We start from the raw sequence: 22,996 nt of genomic DNA, 5'->3' as shown, positions 1-22,996 counted from the left end.
CTCCCCAAGCACAGATGGGGAAGGTGAGGCCGGCCCGGCAGGCCAGGCCGCCAGGATCCTCCTGAGCCAATGCTGTGCCCGCACACCCACAAGGGACCTGTGTCAGCAGGTTAAAAACGGAAACGGGTCGGGCTCTTTCTTTTTTTTTTTTTTCCTTTGAGAAAATCCTAGGCCCAAATAAGGCGAGGGCTGCGGGGAGGCTGGTGAGCTGGCCAAGTCCTCCTGAGCAAGCGAGTGGCGGCCGGCCCGGCGGCCTGGGCTTGGGCCTCCTCCAGGACTCGCCCGGCAGCGGGGCGGTGCGCCCGGAGCCTATAAGGGCCTCGCCCCCGCCGGGCCGCTCAGTCCCGACCTGCAGCGCAGCCCCCACCCCGCAGAGTCCTCTGCGCCCGCACCCGCCGCCCAGCCATGGAGGCCATCAAGAAGAAGATGCAGATGCTTAAGCTGGACAAGGAGAACGCCATCGACCGCGCCGAGCAGGCCGAGTCGGACAAGAAAGCCGCCGAGGAGAAGTGCAAGCAGGTGAGGCCCCGACGGCTGGGCCGCGTCCGGCTGCCCACTGCCGTCTCTGGGCTGCTCCCAGCCTGGAGGCCAGGTGCTGGGCCGGGGTGGGGGGTGGGGGTGGGGGGACTCTCAGAAGCCTTGATCCCCGGAGTCAGGAGGGGGACAGGGAGCGATGCTCTGGCTGGGAGCAAGGGGGACCACTGTCTTTCCAGGGTCCCTGAGCTGGGAGAGAGAGGTGGCCCCAGCAGGGCCAGTGTGAGCAAAGTGAGAGAAAGAGACAGACGGAGACAGAGACAGAGACAGAGAGAGGGCGAGCGTGAGCACGAGCGCAAGGAAGGGGTCTTTGCGCCGGGCGCGTGTGCAAGCTGGTGCGCGTAGGTGTGTTGGGACAAGGGCGTGAGCGTGGAAGTGTATGCTAGGAGGGGGTGTGGCCGACACCGTATGTGAGGGTGTGTTTGTGAGTCTGCCAGCGTGTTGGTGGTGGTGTCACCGTGGGCTTGTGTGTGCGGGCGAGAGGCCGTGCGCTTGTGCCAAAGTTGACATGACAGCAATGGAATGTGTGTGTGTCGGGGAGAGCGTGTGTGTGTTCAGGTGACTGTATTTGTATTGGCGTGTGTGTGCACGTTGGGGTGATTGTTTCTATCGGTGTGTATATGTGCGTGTGTCAGGGTGTGGAGCTGTGCGTGAGTGTGGGTGACCCTGGCCCCATGTCAGCGCATACCCAGGTATGTGTGGACCGTGGGTCCACACTGGTGACCGCCCAGGAAGGGTGGCCGAGTGTGGGTGCGTAGTGGGGCCAGCTGTGTCCAGCTGCTGGGGGAAGCGGGTGAGAGTCTGGGGACTGGGCTAGTTGGAGACTCGAGGGTGAAGCTGAGAATCTCCATGCATCTCTGTGTATCTCAGGTGCCCCTGACGTTGCTGCTGTGAACCCAGAAGGGAAAGGTGGGGCGACAGTGACAGGCAGTGGCCTTGGACTCAGAGCTCCGGAGACGAGCTTTCCAGGAGGCTCTGGCAGTAGGGGTGCATCAGGGAGCTAATGTGGCCAGTGGGCAGGGGTCTGGGCTGGGCAGTCCCAAGGCCAGGGCTTGGGGCAGAGCAGAAGTCATTTGTCTGGGTCTGGGCGGCCAGATCAGCCAGAGGGAGGAGGGAAGGGGGTGCTTCTCCCTCCATAGCACCCTGCCCCCCACAGGGCTCATCCACTGCCCCAGGGTCAACCGTCCAGCCCTCAGGGGCATCAGGGTCTCAGATAAGTCCCGGGAGCCACCCAGGACAGTGACACTACACTCCTAGCCCTGCCCAGCCCATATGCCAGGCCAGCTTGGCAGGGAAAAGGGCAGGCTGTGAGCTCAGGCTGGCCCTGTTTCACAGCTCGGTCACGGGGCGCCCTGGAGGGAAGGCCTTCTGTGCCTCAGTGGCCCCACGTTTGAGAAAGGAAAGTGACCGTGGTGCTTCCCTCATGACCATGGGAGGATGAGAGGTGACTGCAGGTGGAGCCCTCGTCCCGGTGCCCCGCACAGAGCAAGCACTCAATAAATGCAGGATTATTTCCTGCTCCACCCTACTTCCCCTTTGGATCTCCCCATCCCCCAGTCTCCCCGGGCTTCCTAAGAGCCTGTGACACATTGGGAGAGGCCAGCCCTGCCCCAGCGCTCCCTGCCACACTCCCTTCCTCCCTCCTGGTTCCCCTCCCTGGCAGATACAGCCGCCCCTCTTGTGCTGGCCCTGAGCTGCCTGCTTCCATCCATCATTTAGCCCTTGCCATGAGATGCTTAGCTGGGGATTCAGAGAAAAGCGAGTTTATGGCTCTAATTTTCACTAAGGTGTGGGTGACTGATACAGCATAATCTCCCCAGGCAGACACAAATTCAAAAGGAAAGGCTTCTCAGAGCCTTCAGCCAGCTGTATGGCCCCAAAGCAGGGACAGGTTCTCTCACCTTCAGCTGGATTTTTATTCTGTTCTTGTTTCTCCACGAAGCCACCCACTGGGGTGGGCTCGTGCTTGAATCCAGGCTGGATCTTCTAACTTTGACTCAGGACACATTGCTGACCCTCTCTGCACCCTCAGTGTTCTTATCTGTGAAATGGGGCACAGGCTACCTTCTGATGGCCAGGCATGGAACCCAAGATTCCAGAGGCCCAAAGCAGAAGCCACATTCCCATGGGGCGGATGGCCTGTCCTGCCTGGGAACAGAGGCAGGAGGCAATGAGGGACTCAACTTACCTGGAGAGCCTTTATGCTTCAGGAGGCCAAAGAGCGTGGGCCGTGGGGCCTGCCTGACCCTTGGGGACCCTGCAGCAAAATCCCAATTCTAGGCCCTGTTTGTCCAGTGTGGGAACAGGACCAGGAGGCCCAGCCCCCCCCTGCTTCCTGCCCGCTCCCCTCCCAGGGCAGTGACATCCGCCACAAGTGGCCTTTGACCCCACATCCTGCCTCAGCCCTGCCCTAAGGCCCCATTTACACAGACTAAGGTGTGCAGTCCATGACCTTCCCAGCTGTTTTACAGGCAGGGAAACTGAGGCCCAGAGAAGGAAGTGACTTGTCAGAGACCTCCCAGAGCCAGGCCAAGGCCACGCGCCCCCCCCCCCCCACCCCGACCCCAGCAAGGTGCATACACTAACACACACTCTGTGCTTAGAAACCGGACAGACAGAAAGAAACCCGGTTTGTCAGTCTTATTTATTTTTCATACCTGGCTCCAACCGCTGAAGGGTTTGGGGTTGTGTCATTGATTCATTCCGCGCACTTCCCCTGGGGTTCCGCGGGGAGCCCTGGGCCTGGTGCCATGCTGAGTGATACTGGGGCTCAGAGGGACCTCAGCCCGAGGCAACTCCAGGGGAGCCCAGGCTGGGAGAGACAGAGCCAGACATGGAGGGACGCTCCCTGCCTCGATAGTCAGGGGTGGGCCAGAGGGAGGGACAGGGGCTGGGAGGGTCCAAGGTGGGCGGTAAGGCTCTGCCCAGGGCAGCAGGGCGGGCTGCTCAGGGGAGGGGGCATCAGTGCTGGATGTGGAAGGTAGGCAGGAAGAGGGTACACTGGGCAGGGGGCATGGGTAGCCTACAAGTCAAGCGAAGCAGCTGTGGAATCAGTCAGCCCCTATCTGTACGGCCCAGGGACAAGTCCCTTCCTCATTCTGGGACTCAGTTTACCCTTCTGTGACATGGAGCTTTAGTGAAACAGTACTTGTAGTGTGCCTGGCACATTCTATGAGAGAATGCATGAGGGAGGAGCAGAAAGAAAGGGAGAGAGAGAACCTCAAGCAGGCTCCGCACCGTCAGCACAGAGCCCAACATGGGGTTCGAACTCTTGAACTGTGAGATCATGACCTGAGCCAAAATCAAGAGTCGGACGTTTAACCGACTGAGCCACCCAGGCGCCTCAGTGTGCCTGGCACATTCTAAATGCCTCATGGCGCCCTGCCCACATTACCCCAGTCCCCGCCCCTTGTTGTCCAAATGTTGCCGGAAAATGTTGTCAAACACTCAACCATCTCAGCACCTGGATGAACCCAATGCTGCAGAACTTGCTCTCACTCTTTCATGTTAAGAGAGCGCTCCGCTGGGCACATAGGTGGCACCTACGAAATACTGCACCCCACAGCTCCTTCCAGAAGGAAGTCAGGTGGACGCTGGGTCATGCTGACCTGTCTTTAAGGAAATTGGCTCATTTTCTCAGTCAAGGCAAAAGTTTCACAGCAGCTACTGGGGCACTCAGAGAGCACCACATCAAGGCTTCCATTTTACAGATGAGGAAACTGAGGTCAGTAAAGGGGACAGGGTATCATAGAGCTGGGATTTGGAGCCAGGCTTTTGGGCTTATTGCCTGAAGGTCCTTCCTTCCACTCCCCTCCCCACTCCCTAGCTCAGCAGCAGGACACTCAGTGGCCCTGAAGACGGGACAGGGGGCCTTTTAAGAATCTGTACAGGCGCCCCCCCCCCCCCCCGGCAGTTCAGTCAGTTGATATCCGCTCAGGTCATGATCTCACGGTTTGTGAAACGGAGCACAGAGCCTGCTTGACATTCTCTCTGTCCCTCCCCCACTTGCGCGCACGCTATCTCTCTCTCAAAATAAATAAATGAACATTAAAAAAAAAAATTTGCACGGGCACACACACACACACACACACACACACACACACACACAAAGCATCTGGCACATTTTAGACATCACCTCGGGGGTGAGTGTGTAACCCAGATCAGATTCAGAGCTTGACCTAGAAGTCACATCAGCGTTTCTAACATACCTTCTTCGGGAAGTTAGAGAAAAGAAGGAAGTCAGAAAGGGATGCAGGAAAGCAGGCCTGGCCTAAGGGCCTGTTCAGAAGTGGATTCAAATCCTGTGCTGTGTGTTCTGGAGAAAGTCATTCTACCTCTCTGGGCTTCCTGCTGGGAAAAGGAAACAGGAGGATGAAGTGAGGGCCTCCCGCCCACCCTGGGAGCATGGACAGGACCGGGGACATATGTCAGATCAAAGCACGAGCTGGACGGGCCACCCCAGACCAGAGTTAGGGGTAGGGGAGGGAGGTACAGCCTGGAGGTGATGGAGAAGGCTGACTCTTAACTGGTGTGGTGGAGGGCAATAGAGAGGGAGAGGTGAGGGGGTCTGTGGTTTGTATCCCACAGACCCGAACTTTTCACACTGGGAGTGCCCAGAGAGCAGCAAGTCTCCAAGGTAAACAAATAGAACTGAAAATTGGGGGGAAGTAGGGGACATTTTAATTAAAATGAACATAAGCCAGATGTGCAATAATTTTAAAGGTTTAACTTCTGCCTTCGAAGAAAATGGTCTTTGTGGGGGCATCTCTCTTCTGGCCAGAACCCCCAAGTCCAGGAGTGGAGCGAGTCTGAGCCCTTCAATCTTTCAGAGTATTTTGTGAGACAGTCTGAGAACCACTCTCTTGGGCAATGGGGAGCCACAGCAGTTCTCGGCAGGGGGAGGGCAAACATAAGCTTTCTAAAATTTTTTCTGGCTGCCAGTGTAGGAGGCAGAACTGGGGGGGGGGGGGGTACAGGCTGGGGCTTGGGGGACAGTCCAGGCCCAGAGTATGAGAGTCCTATTTCTGCCTAACCGGGGATCACCAGCAGGCCGCACCCCTGAAACTGGGATGCAAACCTGAACGTGTGTTCCTGGGAAATGGTTTCAGGCCTTGTTTCCCAAAAGCTGTGATTGATTCTGAGAGAGCATCTGGGACCCCCCCCCCCCCCGCCCGCCCCAAAAGATAAGCACAGCTGGTCCCAGGTGGTGGGAAGAATGTGAAAAATCCTATTAACAGGTAGCATTAGAGTGGTGCCTAGTGTTGTTATCTCTGTTGTGCACATGAGGCAACTGAGGCTCAGAGGGAGAGAGAGGGCTCTTGTGAATGGGGGGTGGGGGGCGCCCCTGCGCCTCGGGCACGTGGCCCCCAGGCTGACGCGTCCCCCCATCTGTCCCCAGGTGGAAGAGGAGCTGACGCACCTCCAGAAGAAGCTGAAGGGGACGGAGGATGAGTTGGACAAATACTCCGAGAACCTGAAGGACGCACAGGAGAAGCTGGAGCTGACGGAGAAGAAAGCCTCCGACGTACGTGCGCAGTAATGGGGACGCCCGCGGCTGGGCCGGGCAGGAGCCCCGGGGCCAGACGGGCTGGCGGGCGGGCAGCTCCAGGAGGAAGAGGAGGAGGAGGAGGAGGAGGAGGAGGAGGAGGAGGAGGAAGAGGAGAAGGCGGTGCCTCCCGGCGCTTTCTCCAAATAAGTCCCGAAAAGGGGCACTTTCCAGCAGCTGTGGCCAGCGGTGCCGACGTCAGGCCCTCCCCCAGCGGTGCTGACGTCGGCGGCCGGGCCGGGTGACCTCATCGCCCCGACGGCGGCCGGGCCGGGGGCGGGGAGAGGCGGGGGCGGCCCCGGCGCAGGCAAAGGCTCGGGGGGCCGGGGCGCGGCTGGTGCAGCTTTCGCCGGAGCCGGAGCCGAGCCGAGCGCCTGCCGCTGCCTGCCGCCCGCTGCGTGCGCCTCCGCGCCTCCGCGCCATGGCCGGCCTCAACTCCCTGGAGGCGGTGAAACGCAAGATCCAGGCCCTGCAGCAGCAGGCGGACGAGGCGGAGGACCGCGCGCAGGGCCTGCAGCGGGAGCTGGACGGCGAGCGCGAGCGGCGCGAGAAAGTGAGAGCCCGCGCCCCGCGCCCCCCGGCCCAGCGCGCGCTCCTTTCTCCCCTTCTCCCCGCGCCGCCCGCTTCCCGCGCTCCCCGGTCCTTCCCCCCTCCCCCACACCAGCCCGCCTTCGCGCCCTCCGGCCTGGCCGCTCCGGGATCGCGGACCCGCACCCCCCCCCCCTCCCCGGGCGACCTGCTGAGACCCCCTTCCTCCGCGGTCGTCCGGCCCGGGCCTGGGGCGGGGGAGGGGGCGCCGCCTCCGGATCGGGCGTGGCTGGCCCGGCGAGTAATAGGGGGATGGGGCCGGGGAGGATGCGCGATCCCGGAGTGGAGAGGGGATGTGGGGGGGGGGGGGGCGCCGCGCTGCCATCTGACTCCGGGCGGGCGCCGGGGTCCCGGGTAGGGGGTGGGGTGGGGGGACCGGCGACTGGACCCAGGAGCGGGAAGTGAGAGTGGAAACATTGAGCTTCCATTGTCTGGGGTTGGACTGGCCGACACGGACTCGGGGGAGGGGGGTGAGGGGCCGTCGCACTTTCTCCCTTCTGACGCGGCTTCCCGGCTCCAGCTGAACTTTCCCAGCTGTTCCCAGGGGCGCGGCGACGACGTGTCGGCTCCTGGCGGGGGGCGGAAGTTCAGCCCAGAGCCGCCGGCCTTTCCCTCCCCAGCTGGTCCCTGCGGGAACGGCCGCCGAGCGACGGCCGCGGGACCCCGCCTTCCCAAAGGATCCTAGGAATGTTAGCTCGGGGCCCTGGACCCGAGACGGTTTTGTGTGCCTTCGCTCCACGCTGCGGGGCCGGAGACAGATAATGGGGCAGAACGAGGAGGCGCCCTCTTCGCCCTCTCGGCTTCCTCTGACCGCCCCTCGGGGCAGGACAGATGGTGGCAACTCCTGGGGCTGGGGAGAGATCTGGATTCTAACGCCGTCAAGTACTTAACCGCTAGGAACGCGTCTCCCCATCTGTAAAGCAGCGAGGACAGTACCGACCCCCTAGGAGAGCTGGGAGGGTCCCAGGAGTACAACCTCCCTGCAGAGCACCCGGCGCCGAGTAGGTGCTCAGTTCCTGGGCTTATTTTTCCCCTCCCTGTAACCTCAGAAGAGCCCACAGTCTGATGGAGGTGAGGGGTACAAACAGGGCTGGTTAGCCTACCCGAGGGGTTCAGTGTTCTGTTGTGGGAGCATCACAGGGAAGCCGCCGCTCGGTGGGGTAGGCTTCAAAATGGAAGTTGAGCATTATTCTAGAATAAGGCTTTGCTGGGAAGAGGGACTTAGGTGTGCAAAAAAGTTGGAGAGGGCCCAGGGCCCCTGAAAGCTGGAGTGTTGAGAGGAAGGGTGAGGACCCCAGAAGTGGAAAAGGTGTCATGTGTATTGTCAAGGCTGGAGGCGAGCCCCAGGCGGCTTCAGTGTTGGCCTGAGTGGAGGTGTTTAATCCTGTAAGTTGCTCTGGCGTGAAGAGGCCTCAGAAACCTGGTGCAAGCCTCAAACAGTAGCTGGTTTGGCCTCTTTCACACAAGGAACCGGCATAACCCTCCCTCTGATCTCATCCCAAGTCATCTCGCTGGAGGACGATTACTTCTGCTTAAAAATGGCCCTCAGCCTCGAGCCAAGACATAGGAGGAGGACAGTCCAGTTGGGAGGAAAGATGTTTTTGGAAAGTTGTGGACTTCTTAAAAAGTTTGCTTTTCAGAGCATGCGCCTCTTGGTCAGGATGGGGAAGTCTGAAGAAAAGTTCCTGGGCAAAGGAACTGAGCCCAGAGAAGGGAAGAAAAACCCAAAAACACACAACAAAAAACCTTTCTCAGTCTCTTGTGGAGAAAACCAAGAGCCGGCGTGTGGCAGACTTCTGGGTCTCCTCCCGACAGCTGGTTTCGTTTAGATTTTTGTGTGATTAACCGACATCTTCCTGTTCCTTTGCCACATGTATCTAGCAAGCCTCTTTTACCTTATAAGGGAAATCCTTTGTAGAGTGTAGAAGCTTTGATTGCAGGAAGGGGTGGAGCCCAAAATGACTAGCAGTGACTAGCAGTTTTTCAAAAATACATATATATGTATGGATGTATATCCTCCTATGTATCAGCGTTCTTTCAATTCCAGGCGGTTGAAAGTGTGCCAAAAAGCATGGTTATCAGGACTCAGAATTCCCCACGTAAAGAAAGCCTCGCTTTTATTTTTTTGAAGACAATTCATGAGTCAGGCACCTTTGTTTGATGTTAAAAAGCAATTCCTTGATTGCTGGCGGGGATGGGGTTTCTTTTGGGGAGGGGTGATGAGAATGTTCTGGAATTAGGTAGTGGTGCTGATGATGAGGTTTTGCTAATGTGCTAAAAAACTGTTGGGGGAAAAAAAATCAATTCCTGCCCTGTTGCTGAAGGAGTTAAAGAATCATGTCATCAGAAAGAATAAAAGGCACCCACTCATTGGAAGGGGTGGGTGAGTTTCTTAAAATAGTTCATCGGTGGTTTTAACAGAGGAAGTTGCGATCAGAGACACCTGTGGGAGTTTTCTCTCCATCTGCTGCTAAGACTCTGGAGCTGAGAAAAGTTTCCTGATTCTCTGTTTTTCAGCATCTCTGGCCTCATTCTTTTACTCCATTTTTTTTTTTTGCTGTATAAATTCAGGGGGCGGTGGTGGGGGGGAGCCTGGGTGGCTCAGTCGGTTGAGCGTCCAACTTCAGCTCAGTTCCTGATCTCGCAGTTCGTGGGTTCGAGCCCCTCGTCAGGCTCTGTGCTGACAGCTCCCAGCCTGGAGCCCGCTTCGGATTCTGTCTCCCTCTCACTCTCTGCCGCTCCCCTGCTCGCGCTCTGTCTCTCTTTCAAAAATAAACAAACATTAAAAAAATTACTAATAAAATAAAACCAAATCTAGCACAAACTGATAGAAAAATATTTTTAAAAAATTCAGAGGGAAGGCAGTGGTTTCCTGCTAATTTTTATGGCTTTCCCCATTCAGAGATTATTTGTCTTGATATGAAGAAGCCAGTGTAGCTTCAACACGTCTTCCCTCAGTTGAGTCAAATCTCACCAGCTCTTTAGTATTTCTTCCTGAGGGTGGCTGGCCTCGAAGCCCCAGAGGACTCGGGTTTAACAAGGGAAGATCTTGCGGGGGGCTGGGTTTCGTGAGACCATTTCTCACCAGTTCTGTGACATTGAACAGAATCACTTCACCTAACTGAACCTCTCAGTTTCCCCACCGTAAAATGCTGGAGGATTTTTTTTTTTTAAGTTATTTACTTTTGAGAGAGACAGTGAGAGAGAGTAAGGAAAGGGCAGAGAGAGAGGGAGAGAGAGAATCCCAAAGCTCTCACTGACAGCGCGGAGCCCAACGTGGGGCTCGAACCCACGAACCGTGTGATCGTGACCTGAGCAGAGATCGAGAGTCGGACACTTAACCGGCTGAGCCACCCAGGTGGCCCTATAACACTAGAGGATTAAGTGAGGTGAAATCATGGCGGTAAGAGCTGTCCTTTTGTGGGACTTCCCACATGCCGGGTAGAGTCACTGCCACACCCTTCAGTTATGGGTCTTCATGGTGCCGGGACCAGGGTGGGGGTGGTTCAGAGCAGTGAAGCAACCTGCCCGATGCCACATGGCTACGCAGAACGGGGATTCTGACCTAGCACTTTATGAGCCTGGAGTTTCTGCTTTTATGTATGCCACCATTTTCCCTTCCTTGTAGGTGAAAATACCTTGAAAAGCCAGTATTCCTGTTCAGACATCCCTCTCGTGCCTGTAACCAACTTTTCTTTCCTTCCTTCCTTAACATCTGTCTGTCCCGTCATCTCTAGGCCAGACCTCGTTCAAGGTTGTGTTTGGACCCTGCTGCTCTCCTCCCTCACATTGTGTGGCCAGCATTTAACTGAAGCTTCCATATGCTTGCATTTATCTTGCCGTGGAAGTGACTGGGAGCAGAGCTTTTTATTTTACTTATTTATGTATTATTTTTAAAGTTTATTTATTTATTTGGAGAGAAAGAGCACGCATGGAAGGGGCAGAGAGGGGGAGAGAGAGAGCCCCAAGCCGGCTTCAGTCCACCAGCAGGGAGCCAGACGTGGGGCTCTAACTCACGAACCGTGAGATCATGACCTGAGCCGAAGTCGGCTGCTTACTGGACTGAGCCATCCAGGTGCCCCCCACCCCCCCGGAGCTTTTTATGGGACAGGGTGGAGCCAGGGCACCGGTGGCCTTACTGTCTAGGCATCCCAGAGAGGCCAGCACCGTCTTCTCACCTCCTGTGGTATATACTCTTCTCTCTTCCGTGTTGACTTGGCTGCCCGACCCGTCCTGGGATGCACACCTTTGTCACCGAGCGGTGGAAATTCCCGAACATTTTCAGGGAAGATCATACAGAAATCTCCAGATGGGAGTGTGAATCCCTTAACCGCCTGCACTCCCGGGTGGGCTTTGTCAGGGGAGGCGTGGTAACCGAGGGATGAGTGCTGTGTGCACTGGAGACTCCTGGTGCCGTCTGGCCTTTTCCTTCTTAACCCAGCTGCACCTCTCATCTCCCCAGGCCGAAGGGGATGTGGCCGCTCTCAATCGACGCATCCAGCTTGTTGAGGAGGAGCTGGACAGGGCTCAGGAGCGACTGGCCACAGCCCTGCAGAAGCTGGAGGAGGCAGAAAAGGCCGCGGACGAGAGCGAGAGGTGAGGATGCTTCCAGCCTGGCAGCTTCGGCATTGGCTTCTCGGAAGCGGGGACTGTGCCGCGGGGCTGACCTCCCAGAGCCGGGGTGAGACCGAATGCGGGTGGTGTGGACGCACGTGCACACACAGACCATGCACGGCAGCGCCTTGTCAACTGCCACGCCGCGTAGGGGCGTTTGTCGTCCTGGTGGTTGTGAAGGAAACTCCCGCTAGAGAAAATTTTAAAAATGGGTAGATGTAAGACTTGCACGTAGGACTGTCACCGGAGACCGGTGCGCAGAGTGCCGCTTCGTGTGTCCTCTGAAAGCCACCGTGCATCTCATCTCGCTGGTCACCTCCAGATACCAAGTTCTGGGGGGGATGGGAGAGGCGGGGACGGGCCACCCTCGAAATGGGCCGCGTGCATGGATGCTGGTTAACCGTGCCGCCAGGCAGGCTTCAGGCTGCTGGGCAGTGACAACTGTACGTCAGGGACGCATGCAAACCACCTCTGTGGCATGCATTCGGGGCTCTGGCGGGATGCTCTTTCCTCCGGAGCAGGCTAACTCTGCACGCCTCGGCACGGGCTCTGGAGGACTGAGGGCAGATTGTGTAATTCACAGAAGCAGCTGTCTCTGCGCGGTGGAAAGTGGGTCCCTTGTGCGGTGATGGTGTGGGCCGGGCCAGTGGTCATTCTGTATCTGCCACACGATCGCAGCAGGGTTCTCGTTTGGCCGGTCCACGGTGGTTTCCTGGTATAAACCCCTCCAGGGGATTCGTTTTGGATGGTGCTGTTGTGGCCCATACACCGGAGATTAGAAACTACTTGGGGAGTCTTGGAAATTGACTCTGCCGGTTGCCCAGACGGGAACTTTGGGCATGCTCGAGGAGGCTGTGCTGCTGCCGCCAGGAAGGGTGAAGGGCCCGGCCACAAGTTGCTCCGGGCTGTGCCTGGGGCCTGGGTTAGCCGCTGCCCGCGTTCACGGTCAGACCAGCCTGGCCAGATGTCTCCCTTCCAGGAGTTGACCAAACCCACCTACTTGTGTCATGTCACCAGAGGCCTTTGGGGACCCCCTTGTTGGAGACGGCTAGTTTTGATAGAATTCTGTACGTGGGAATTGGAGGATCTAGATTCCAGTCCTTCCACAGCCACGTACTAATTGTTGGGCAAGCCACTTTGATCTCTCCAGAGCTGCAAAGGTTTTCCAAGTCGGCCCGTCCACGGAGGTTAAGGCTCTGTACAGACGGGAAGGGCATTTTGAGGAATGGGAGCGAAAGCCCGAATGGAAATATTTATTAAACAGCAAGACATATACGGTCCTCCACTCTGGGCAGGCATGACGCGCATCAATACGTTGTCCTGGGTTGGCCTCTTTTGGGGTATCTGAGCTGCTCTAGTGCGCTCCAAGCAGTGCGGGCCAGAGTGAGCTCGTTTCCTGGTAAGCCAGCTGCGTTGCAGATTTCCAGCTGTCCCCGGGACACTGTCCTTTCCAAATTGGACGCATCCACTTCCGATCGGGCCGTCCTCACCCCTCACCTTGTTGGTACCTGCCTCTTACCTGGTCTTCCCATTCCTCTTTCTGGCTTCCATTCACTCCTGCTTTTGAAACGCTCCTGGGGTTCCCCTGTGTTCTCTTTTGGAAAGCCTCCCAGGACGCATACACACCTCCTCCCCCAGTGCAGCAGAACTCATCATTCCCACAGCCGCGCTGGCCCAGACCCCTCATCCCATTGTGGTAACCGTTGGCGTGTCCGCGCTTCTTACTAGTCGGTGAGGGGCCGTAGAGGATGGGAGCTGGGACCCTGGAGCCAGATCACCAGGGTTTGAGTCCCGGCCCTGCCACTTACTAGCTACGCAGCCTTGAGCAGGTTACTTGGCCTCCCTGTGGCTCCGTTTCTTCCTCTGCAAAGTGGGGGATGAGGTTTCCTGCCTCGTGGGGCAGTTGTGAAGGTGAAGGCCAAGGTGAAGTGAAGAACACCTCTGCAATCTTCTGTGCGGAGCACAGGTTCTTGGTGGGCGTCAGAGAGGTGCTTGGATGAGCAGGTGTCTGGAGGTATACGAGGGTGGTAATCCGGTGGGGGGGGGGGCGGCGGTAATGACAAGGTTGCTCCTTGCAGAGGAATGAAGGTGATAGAAAACCGGGCCATGAAAGATGAGGAAAAGATGGAAATCCAGGAGATGCAGCTCAAAGAGGCCAAGCACATTGCCGAGGAGGCCGACCGCAAGTATGAGGAGGTGAGCGGGACAGCCCCGGGGCCGCCTGAAGGAAGCGCCTGGTTGGGGCAGCTGTCCTTCTGCGTCCACGTCTGTTCTTCCGGAGATGGCCACTCGGCTAGGAGACGATCTTCCTCAATGCTAGAAAGTCCCTGGGAACTCTGTGGCACTTGTCTGACTTGGTAGGGAGACCCACTGGTCAGATCACGTTTTGTCCCGCAGCCGGGTGCTTTGGTACGGTTTGGCTGACATTGGGAATCCTGTGGGTCTGGGGACCTTGAAAGTTCTGTTGCTCTCCTGCCGGCCTCCGTGGTCAGCTTCCCTTCCTGTCTGCCTCCCTCCGGGGGCCAGAGTCTTCACAGATGGTCTGGGGAGGGGCCTCACCGTCTGCAAGCGGGGAGGGGGGCATCCTCCTAGACGCGGTTGTTGGGGTCCCAGTTGGTCCTTTCTGTCCGCAGGTGGCTCGTAAATTGGTCATCCTGGAGGGCGAGCTGGAGAGGGCGGAGGAGCGTGCAGAGGTGTCCGAACTGTGAGTGGCAGAGCGGGACTGAGAGGGACGGAGCGGGAGGGAGTTGGTTGCACTGGGAATTGACTCCGACTTGGTAAGGCCAGTGCTCAAGCCAAGTGGAGGGGCATCTGGGACTCAGAGCTCAGCCCCTGCTCCTCGTCCCCATGGCTGACAGGGTGTCTGTTCTTACTGCCCTGGGAAGCGCTTGCCTACGTGTTGACTCTTCCCACAAAGGTATTGGGAAATAGGAGTGAGACAGGCAGGAGCAGAGAGGCCGGGAAGTCCTATTTTCCCAGAGAGGATGATCTCAGGAAGCTGTGCCTTCTTCAGAGAACATTTGCCTCTGAAAGGCAGGCTTCCCTGTCGTGTTTCACTGCCTTGTTCCTGATGTCATTGTTTGGCTGGGACACATTCCTGGGGGAGGAAAGGTGAGAAGCTTGACCACAGTCACACAAGCTCTGGGGGAACAAGAATGTCTCCCCTTGGTCTTGGGTGAGGAATCCAGCTCCATGGAGCATCCCGCCGCGCCGAGAGAGGGGAATCCGGCGGATCCGTTCTCCAGCCTGCCTCCCGGAGGGTCGGGTGCAAACCGATGGCTCTCTCCTCCCGTGCTCCATGGCATTGTTGCACCTTCTGGAGTCAGCCTCATAATTCACAGATTTCACAAGTCCCAGTTGCCTCACCCCTGGCGAGAGCCCAGGAGTGCTTTACAAACCTTCCAAATGCTCCTCGGCCTGCTGTGCCCTTGCCAGGCACGACAGGGTTTTGATAAGTGCCCAGCACTCCGGCTCAGAAAAAGCCATTAACATTTTTCCCCCGCATTCCTTCTGGGGGCCCTAGGCAGCGGGGATTCCTCCTTTTTGAAAACCTTGAGGGGAATTGCCTGCTATGAGGGTGGATAGGGCGCCAGATTCCTTTGTCTCTCTGCACAGAAAATGTGGTGACCTGGAAGAAGAACTCAAGAACGTCACGAACAATCTGAAATCACTCGAGGCTGCCTCTGAGAAGGTTGGTGGCTGGCTTGAGTTGGTGATTTGTTGGACTTTCTTTTCTTCCCCCCCAAGGAACACGGGAGCATGCCCAGGGTCTCAGGGATCTGACCTGTGTTTGCTAACAGTAGCTTTGCTGCCCAGCCACAAGGTTTTTCCCTCCATAAAAAGAGATATCCAGTGGCCAGACTCCTTCTTCGGTGGGGTCTTGGTGCCATCTTCATCCCCACCTTCTACAAGGGTGGAGATGGAATATGAGATTGGTACCTGGTCAGGCACTTCCTAGGGAGAGCTGAGCATAATTGTATAAACACAGAGCCTCACTCTCAAACGATTCCCCTGGATCCCCCAGAAATACACTCTCACAGGTCAAGCAGCAGATACGAGAGGTGGAATTGGGCTTTTTAGGCTGAAATAGTATCCAAAGCAGTCATTACCGGAGAGAACCGCGTCAGGAACAATGAACACACCCCTCCGTGGCCTGCCCTGTGAATTCCCCATCTTTATTTCTTCCTCACCCTACCCCCCGCCCCCTGCACCCCAGGGCCCTCCAGTTGCACTGAACATCTAGGTTAGGGGTTTCTTGGCTGTATAGCCCCGCCTACTTCTTTTCCTATCCTGTGGTTCATCGTGTTGGTCATAATTACTCAATTAACGATATGCCTTCCTTGCCAGATTGTAAGTTTCAAGGACCGGGAGTATATCTGTCTTGTTTAGCGCCGTGTCATTAGTACTAACATGGATACTAAGATATTTGATGAGCAAATGTAGCTTATGTGTGCGTGCCAAATGCTGTCCTGGGCCATGGGGATAGATGTAACAGCGATGATATGGCTTCTGCTCCTCAAGGGCTCAGAGTCTAGTTGAGTTGAAGAGACTGGCCCTGTAATACAGTGCTTGAAGACTCCAACAGAGGGACCTTGGAAAGTTGGGAAATGTGTTACGAGCAGGTGACGTGTCAAAGGGCTATAAAGCATGATGATTGCCAGGAGCTCAGATTCCAGAGTCAGGTTCCAGTCATGGCTTGGTCACTTCCTAGACAAACTACTTAACCTCTCTATGACTCCTTACTCATCTGTAAAATGGGATTGGGGATATCTGGCAACGGAGCAAGCAGCTATAAAGGTTAGCTAGTGCTGATCTGAGTTGAACCTGGCGAAACAAAAATAATTTCTGACATGTAGTGACGGGGAAAGGAGCATTCCGTGCTGGGGCAGGGGGCGATCTCAGGCCTGAGGCTGGGAGACTGGAGAGTGCGCAGGTTCCATCCCAGAGGGCTCCCCTACAGATGCGCTCCTCAGTTTTGTGCCCATCTCTTCTGCCCGGAAAGGTGCTGCTGTGTCCACTCGGCCTCCTAGGCGTGTTCGTGGCGCTTCAAGCACACGCTTTTCTCTGAGGAGCAGAGAACCTACATTCTTTTCTTTTTTTTTTTCTGTTTTCTTTCTTTCTTTCTTTTTTGGTCCCCCCCCCCTTTTTTAAAGTACCGCTTTGGTTTCTCCCGCAGTATTCTGAAAAGGAGGATAAATACGAAGAAGAAATTAAACTGTTGTCCGACAAACTGAAAGAGGTGAGCGTGACCGTACCCGGCTAGTTCAAGTTTCTCTTGCGGCTGGTCTCGAAGCCATCATAGTGACTCCTTTCTTTTCCTCCAGGCTGAGACCCGTGCTGAATTTGCAGAGAGAACGGTTGCAAAACTGGAAAAGACGATTGATGACCTGGAAGGTATGACACTGCCATCTCATTGCATTTTTTTTCTGCCTCCCCCTGCAGGACAGTCTCCTGGCAAGTGGGAGGAGTCTGTGGAGGGGCTGAGCTGGGCTTTGTTCCTCTTAGGAAAGTGAAGTGCAGGGTGAGGGCACAGCAGGAGGTCAGAAGCACGGGACAGGACCGTGCAAGTCAAATGCAGACTTGGGTCGCCACTTCTCAAGAAGTAAAAGATCTCATGCTTAATTAGCTCCACATGTGAATACGGAGGCCCAAATATGGCTGATTTTAAAAGTCTTCAGAATTTCCTTCAATAAGGCCTTGCATTTTTAAAATGCCTTACATTTTTACAGAAGCTCTCTCCCAGAGCGCTCAAGAGTTTATCACAGTATGAGAAAATGGAAGCATAGAGAATGTAGAGACTGAATAAAGACTCCAGTCTGCAAGTCTGGTGCCCACATATCCCAGAATTTCTTGAAGAGTTCCAACTTAAAAAAAAAACAAAATTCTGTCCCGCATTCTTCATAAAATAACCAGGAGATTCCAGAATCTTGGGATTCAAACATCTCCTAAAACCATCTGTCCCACCCAGAAAGGGTACAGAACTTATTCCCCAGACTGTGTGTCCAGTGTTTGGTTTGGGAGGTGAGGTTTCCATATAAGGGAAAATCCCCCTGTTCCAAAGTATATATAACCTTTGGACCGGGTGACATCACTGAAAGTCAGAAATAACCTGGGGCGGGAGGTTGGGGGTAGACGCTGTGTTCATTTCTAGTCTCCATTCTTTCAAAGGTTCATTATAGCTAATCCCCTGCAGGGCCCCAAACCACTTGGAAACCTCTCCGTTGATCTTTTGTTTTCTCATGTGTTTGACATAGGACACAGCTTTCTTTTAGTTCACGCTTTCTTTTCTCACTTTTGTTTCCTTCCTGTCATTGTTCATCTGTGGCACTCCACTCCGACCCTCACGTTCTGTCCCCTGTACCTCTTCTTCCGAACTGTCTCCCTGGGGACCTCCGCCCGCTAGATGAGCTATATGCTCAGAAGCTCAAGTACAAAGCTATCAGCGAGGAACTGGACCATGCTCTCAACGACATGACCTCTCTCTAAGAGGGAGCTGGGGTGCCGCCCTCTGTCCTAGCAATACTGAAGTTTGCCTTCTCACTGTGGTGCCTACAGTCCCGTGGGCTTCTCGAAGCTCCAGTGGTCTGCCTCCTGGTTTGGTCTTTCAAGCCTTCCTCTGCTGTGTCTGTGACTGTGTGACTGAAATAAAGACAGGCCTCCTCATGCCCAGGCCCTCTCATTTTCATGTTCTTCCCTTGCCGCTTTTGAGCCGTAGCTGTGATGCCCTGAACTGTGGCTACAACAGAAAGTGGGTGGTTCCAATGAAGAGCTCATTTCAAAAAGAAAGTTATGCCCACATGATTCTTTTCCGACGATACGAAAACAAACGCCAATTTGGCATGAGCTCTCAAATATGTTGCTAGCGAACTATATCTGCGTGCCGATAGCAGTATTTCCTTAAATAGAAATTGTTTTTGAATGGAGACTCATCCGACCTCTTAAGCAGCTTAATAGAGTCAGCAGAATGTGCAAAAACTGGCAGGCTCGTGTCTACAAAGAGGCTACTCTTGAGCGGGTTTTGATCTACGGATTCAAAAAGCGGCAGTGGCATTTTGTGGTCTCCTTATTCCGCCTTTTCACACGTGTTCTCTGTGTTACTCTCTGAGAATGGTGTCTAGGGTCCCCTATATCTTCATTGTTCACGGAACATCTATCCAGCCCTCCCAGTCCTGGGAGGAAGTTCACCAGGGAACCTCACCTCTATACCCTGCCCTTAGAAGACAACTATACAAGGAATTAAAGAGCATCCCATTAGCAGGGAAAGGGAGTGGAGGCTGCTGGAAAGCCAGACAAAGAGAAAGGATGCATTCCTGAGTTCCAAACAAAGTTGCCTGAGATGCTAACATCTCCTCATACTTGATTTAACTAGAACCGGGAACCTTGCCTTGGTTTGGTGAGCACTCATAAAGTTAGCCTGTGGGTATATTAAAAAAAAAAAAATTAGCCTGTGGCTATTAAGAGGTCACACTGAAAGTGACCACAAGCTCATACATTTTTCCATAAGAATGCACATTTCAAATATTTTTATCCACTTCTCTGTACCCACCCCCAAATTATCCCAGAAACACTGACATGTTAGTGTCAAGTCTTGTAGACTGCCCCTTGGACCTGGGAGTGGCAGGAAAATCTCCAGTTCGATCGATTTTTGTTGTCACTGTAGCTTATTCCTCAGCCTGTGATTTCTTATTCAGGTGGGGTCTTTGTATTCACCCCTCCAAAGTCCATCTCCCTTAAACGCCCAGCCTCTCCCTGGTGTCCTGTCATCCCCCCTGAATTTTTGCATAAGCCACTCCCCTCACACACTGCCATACTTACGCCCCTGGGAAAATTAGCCTATGAAGGGGTGTGGGTGTTTTTTGTTTTCTCTCTGTGTATATTTGTTCCTGGGACTTTTCCAGACCTAGGTATCCTCCGCCCTTTGAAATAACTGCAGCCCTGCTTATCCGGTCGTTCAGCTTAACTGAGCAACTAGGTGGAGCCTCATGTACAGAGATTAGGGCTACAGAAATCTACGACTACCTGTTATTTTATCTGACACCTACCACAAAGTAGATGCCAGGGAATCTAAGTGGTGAGTTGAGGTCCGCATCTGTAGTGGGGAGACCTGGGTTTGAATCCCAGCCCTGCCATTTCAGCCGTGGGACCCTGAACGAGCCACTTCACTCTTCTGCAAAACAAAAGCGATGTCTTGGTTGGTAAAGATTAGGAGAGACCATGGAGACATTGGCTCACGCCGAACTGGCGCCGTCCGTCCAGATTAGTCGGGCCCAGGTCACTCTTCCTTTCTGACAGAATCCGCCCAGATCGTAGCAACTTGAGGTTCTAAGGGCCTCATCGGATGAAAGGCCCAGCGGTTGTAGTTGAAAGATTGCCACCTTCGCAGCCTTTTTTTTTTTCCTTTCTGAAAATGTCCAAGCTGATCCTATCACATTTTTAGGAGGCATTTTGCTTTTCTCCAGTATTTTAATGATTCTTGGCCTAGTCCTCTTATCAGCCATCACTCACTGCAAACCGGTTCTGTCCTGAGCTCTGTCACGCACAGCTCTAAATGGCATCTCACTGTTTTAGTTTTTAAATTTTTTATTTTATCAGCTCGGTCATTTAATAATTCACCCGTAATCTGACTTAGATTTTAGTCATGCTGCATTTCTCTGGGGTTTGACTACATTGCTGTGGACACACGGACACAAAAACACAATTATGCCTGGAATTTAAATGGCCGTTCCCAGAAGCTCCAACGGAGAAAACGGGTTTCAGGATTATAGTTTCCTACCAAAGGCCACCAAACTGGCACTAGGGGAGAAATGTCCTGTTTCCCAGATCTGATGTTTGTGTAGCACTTCAGAAGTTCTGTAGGGTGTCTCATTTATTATCTCCTTATGCTAATTCCCACACCACACATTGTTGTCGTTATCCTTGACAGACGGGGAAACGGAGATGTAGCAAGATTAAATGCCTTATTTCAGAGGGACGGCTGGGGCTTACATCCAGGTGTTCTAACTCCAGACTGCCAGATTTACCAAGTTAAAACACAGGACACCCAGTTAAATGTGAATTTCAGATAGGCAATGAATAATTTTTTGGCCTAAGTATGTTTCATGCAACATTTGGGATAGACCTGTACTATAAAATTATTTGTCGTGTGCCTGAAATTCAAAGTTAGTTGAAGACTCTGTGTTTTATCTCAAAACCGTATCTGACTCCCGTATTTGATACTCAAACCCTGTTATTAGATGGTGTTCTGCTATAATTAAATGTGGAGTACTTTCTCCGCTATGACTTTCACTCCGACGGTGTGGGGTTTTAGAAGCTTTTTTTTTTTTTTTTCTCTTAACAAAATTTTAGATGCTTATTAATTTATTTTTCCCCCCACTCTTAATCCTCACCAGAAAAACTTGCCCAGGCCAAAGAAGAGAACGTGGGCTTACATCAGACACTGGATCAGACACTAAACGAACTTAACTGTATATAACCAAAACAGAAGAGTCTTGTTCCAACAGAAACTCCAGAGCTCTGTGTCTTTCTCTTCTCTTGTAAGAAGTTTCTTTTGCTATTGAAATCTTCGCTTTGCTGGAAATGTCAAGCAAATTATGAGTACGTGACCAAATATTTTGTATCAGAGAAGCTTTGAGCACCCCGTTAAATCTCATTCCTTCCTTTTTTCAAATGGCACCAGCTTTTTCAGCTCTATTTTTATCTTTAAGTTGCATTTATTCATAAGGTAGGCAGGGTATTTCATACTGAGCATACGCCTATAGAGACTGAGGGCGTTTGGTTCCTGGGAGAATAAACAACCTTATACTTTCAAAAACCAACGCCAGTGTCTAGTCACAGGTGAACTTAAAAGGCCGCAGAATACATAACCTTCTGGGCCACTGTTGGTCACACGACGGGTAGCCAGGGACCATCCCATTAAAATGGGTAGGGATTTTCCATCCAGAGCATAAAAAAAGAGAGGAGGGGGAAGAGGGCTTGCCTTGTGGGAAGTCATAAACCATAGATCAACCTTATCATCCTGGCTCTTTCCCACACACCACCATGCAGAACAAACATCCTCTGGGCAGGTAGCAGGAGAATGCTTGGGAAATCATCGTAATAATTACCCAGATATTTTCTGGATAGATCCTATGTTCCTCTACAGGTTTCTTTCATTCTGAAGTTCTCTGAGGAGCAGATCTCTTATTCCAATAATGACCCATGCTTGTCTGCTCTGATCTGAGACCATCTGCTTAGCAGGAATGAATGTGGCAGAATTCAGTCTCATTCAGAGAAGTCCTATCAAAAAGACTGCGAGCCATCAATAATTGAGCAATGCTGACAACTACTGGGCAGAAGGGTCCTCTCTGACAGCAAAGTACAGATAGAGCAATGGGCCTCGCTTCCTCTCCTGTATACTTCCGGGAATAGCAAACTGAAGATTTACTTATGTAGGACTTTAATTCCTTCTTCAGGACCAAGTTAATGAAAGACCAAGAAACTCCTGATTAAACTGGATATGGAGCATTTTGTAGGCACAGCTGCATTTTGGCTTTGTTGTCTTTCTGCTTTCTGGGGTAACATCTCAGAGCTGAAACATTCCACATTCCCCAGCAGTGTGGGGGCCAACTCAAGTTTACAATTCTGACAAAATCACCCTGCTTCTAGCTTATCCAAATTCTCTGCCCCTCACTCCTATTTATTAAGCATCACACTACCCAGAAGGTACACTAGCAAATTGTGCAATTAAATAAAACGCACACCTTTCATTTAGATTCTCGCAACTGTATCATATGTAATAGTATCACTTTTTCTACATTTTGGTCAAATAAATTTTTACATAAACTATCATTTGTGTGAACTTTAGAATGTGTTTGGGGGTGGGGGGACACATAAGGTATTCTGGTTCAGCGAACGTTAGTAGGATGGAAAGATTACTGTGCCAAGATGATTAACAAATGTTATTTGCTTTATACCGTGACTTCATGAAAGGGGATTATTACCTCTACATTCAGGTGAGAGCACTTGGCCTCAGTAATGCAAAAGCTCCTGTCCTTTGTTATATACCCAGTCCCGCCTAAGCCAGGCTGTGAAGAATAACTAGGATTTTAATAGATGAGACAGGAGCAGGGAAAATGGTCCCTGTTGCTTGAGTCAGGAAGGCACAAGGCCTGCCTACGTAAGGCTTCTGTGTGTTGCGTATATAAAGGAAGGAAGGAGGAAAGTTGGAAGGCAAACTGGTCCATAGTGATGAGAGCCCCAACTTAATTTGGTCAGGAGTGGAGAGCCGCTGAAGACTAATCAACAAAGAAACACATTAGGAAAATCCACTTAGTCATTTTCAGGAAGGACTAGAATGGGGGGGTAGACTAGAGGCGGTGTGGCCAGTTAGGAAGTGGTTTCAGTTAATCCCAGATAGTGCTTGCCTGGGAATGAAAAGGAAGTGATCTGGAGGAAGATAACTTGAGACAGCTGACTGGCTGGCAGGTAACTAGAAGAGAATGTCAAAGGTGACTGCAGTTTCATTACCAGAATTGCTTTGATACTGGTCTCACGATCTGATGGGATAAGGAGTCAAAGAGAATTGAAAGCCAAACATTCGTGTGTGTAGACAATTTTTTGCTCACCAAGTGCAATTAAAAACATTTCCTTCATGTTCAACATTTGGCGGACGCTGTGAGCTTGTTTCGATGGCAGAAGTGGAATGTCAATGAATAAAGTATCCTCCCCTTCCCTAGG

The 22,996-nt window shown here is 53.2% G+C and overlaps 1 protein-coding gene across 4 annotated transcripts; it reads left to right on the top strand.

Moving 5' to 3' along the window:
* Positions 1-236: 236 nt before the first annotated feature.
* Positions 237-22,105, top strand: TPM4 (tropomyosin 4). 4 transcript variants are annotated; one of them, XM_086698763.1, is made up of 9 exons: positions 237-519; positions 5,933-6,058; positions 11,130-11,263; positions 13,360-13,477; positions 13,915-13,985; positions 14,897-14,972; positions 16,458-16,520; positions 16,606-16,675; positions 17,685-17,946. In XM_086698763.1, the coding sequence occupies exons 1-9, from the start codon at positions 406-408 to the stop codon at positions 17,765-17,767; spliced, it is 855 nt and encodes a 284-aa protein (XP_086554889.1). In that variant the 5' UTR covers positions 237-405; the 3' UTR covers positions 17,768-17,946. The 4 variants fall into 4 exon arrangements, with proteins under 4 accessions (XP_086554889.1, XP_086554888.1, XP_086554891.1 ...); XM_086698762.1 differs by lacking the exon at positions 17,685-17,946 and adding an exon at positions 20,671-22,105 and having other exon boundaries at positions 245-519; XM_086698765.1 differs by lacking the exons at positions 237-519; positions 5,933-6,058 and adding an exon at positions 6,320-6,632.
* Positions 22,106-22,996: the final 891 nt, after the last annotated feature.

The sequence above is a fragment of the Puma concolor genome, chromosome A2, assembly GCF_028749965.1.
Source record: "Puma concolor isolate L17-30 chromosome A2, mPumCon1.1.hap2, whole genome shotgun sequence".
Lineage (NCBI taxonomy): Eukaryota > Metazoa > Chordata > Mammalia > Carnivora > Felidae > Puma > Puma concolor.
Note: the sequence above shows the minus strand (reverse complement) of the source record. Positions and strands in the feature narration are given on the sequence as shown.

What these genes read in the sequence shown, in the direction of transcription:
- TPM4 (XM_086698762.1), top strand. Translation starts at nt 406, where the DNA reads ATGGAGGCCATCAAGAAGAAGATGCAGATGCTTAAGCTGGACAAGGAG. An exon ending in CCGACCGCAAGTATGAGGAG is followed by an intron (nt 13,478 to 13,914) that starts GTGAGCGGGACA and finishes TTCTGTCCGCAG; the next exon opens with GTGGCTCGTAAATTGGTCAT. An exon ending in TGTCCGACAAACTGAAAGAG is followed by an intron (nt 16,521 to 16,605) that starts GTGAGCGTGACC and finishes CTTTTCCTCCAG; the next exon opens with GCTGAGACCCGTGCTGAATT.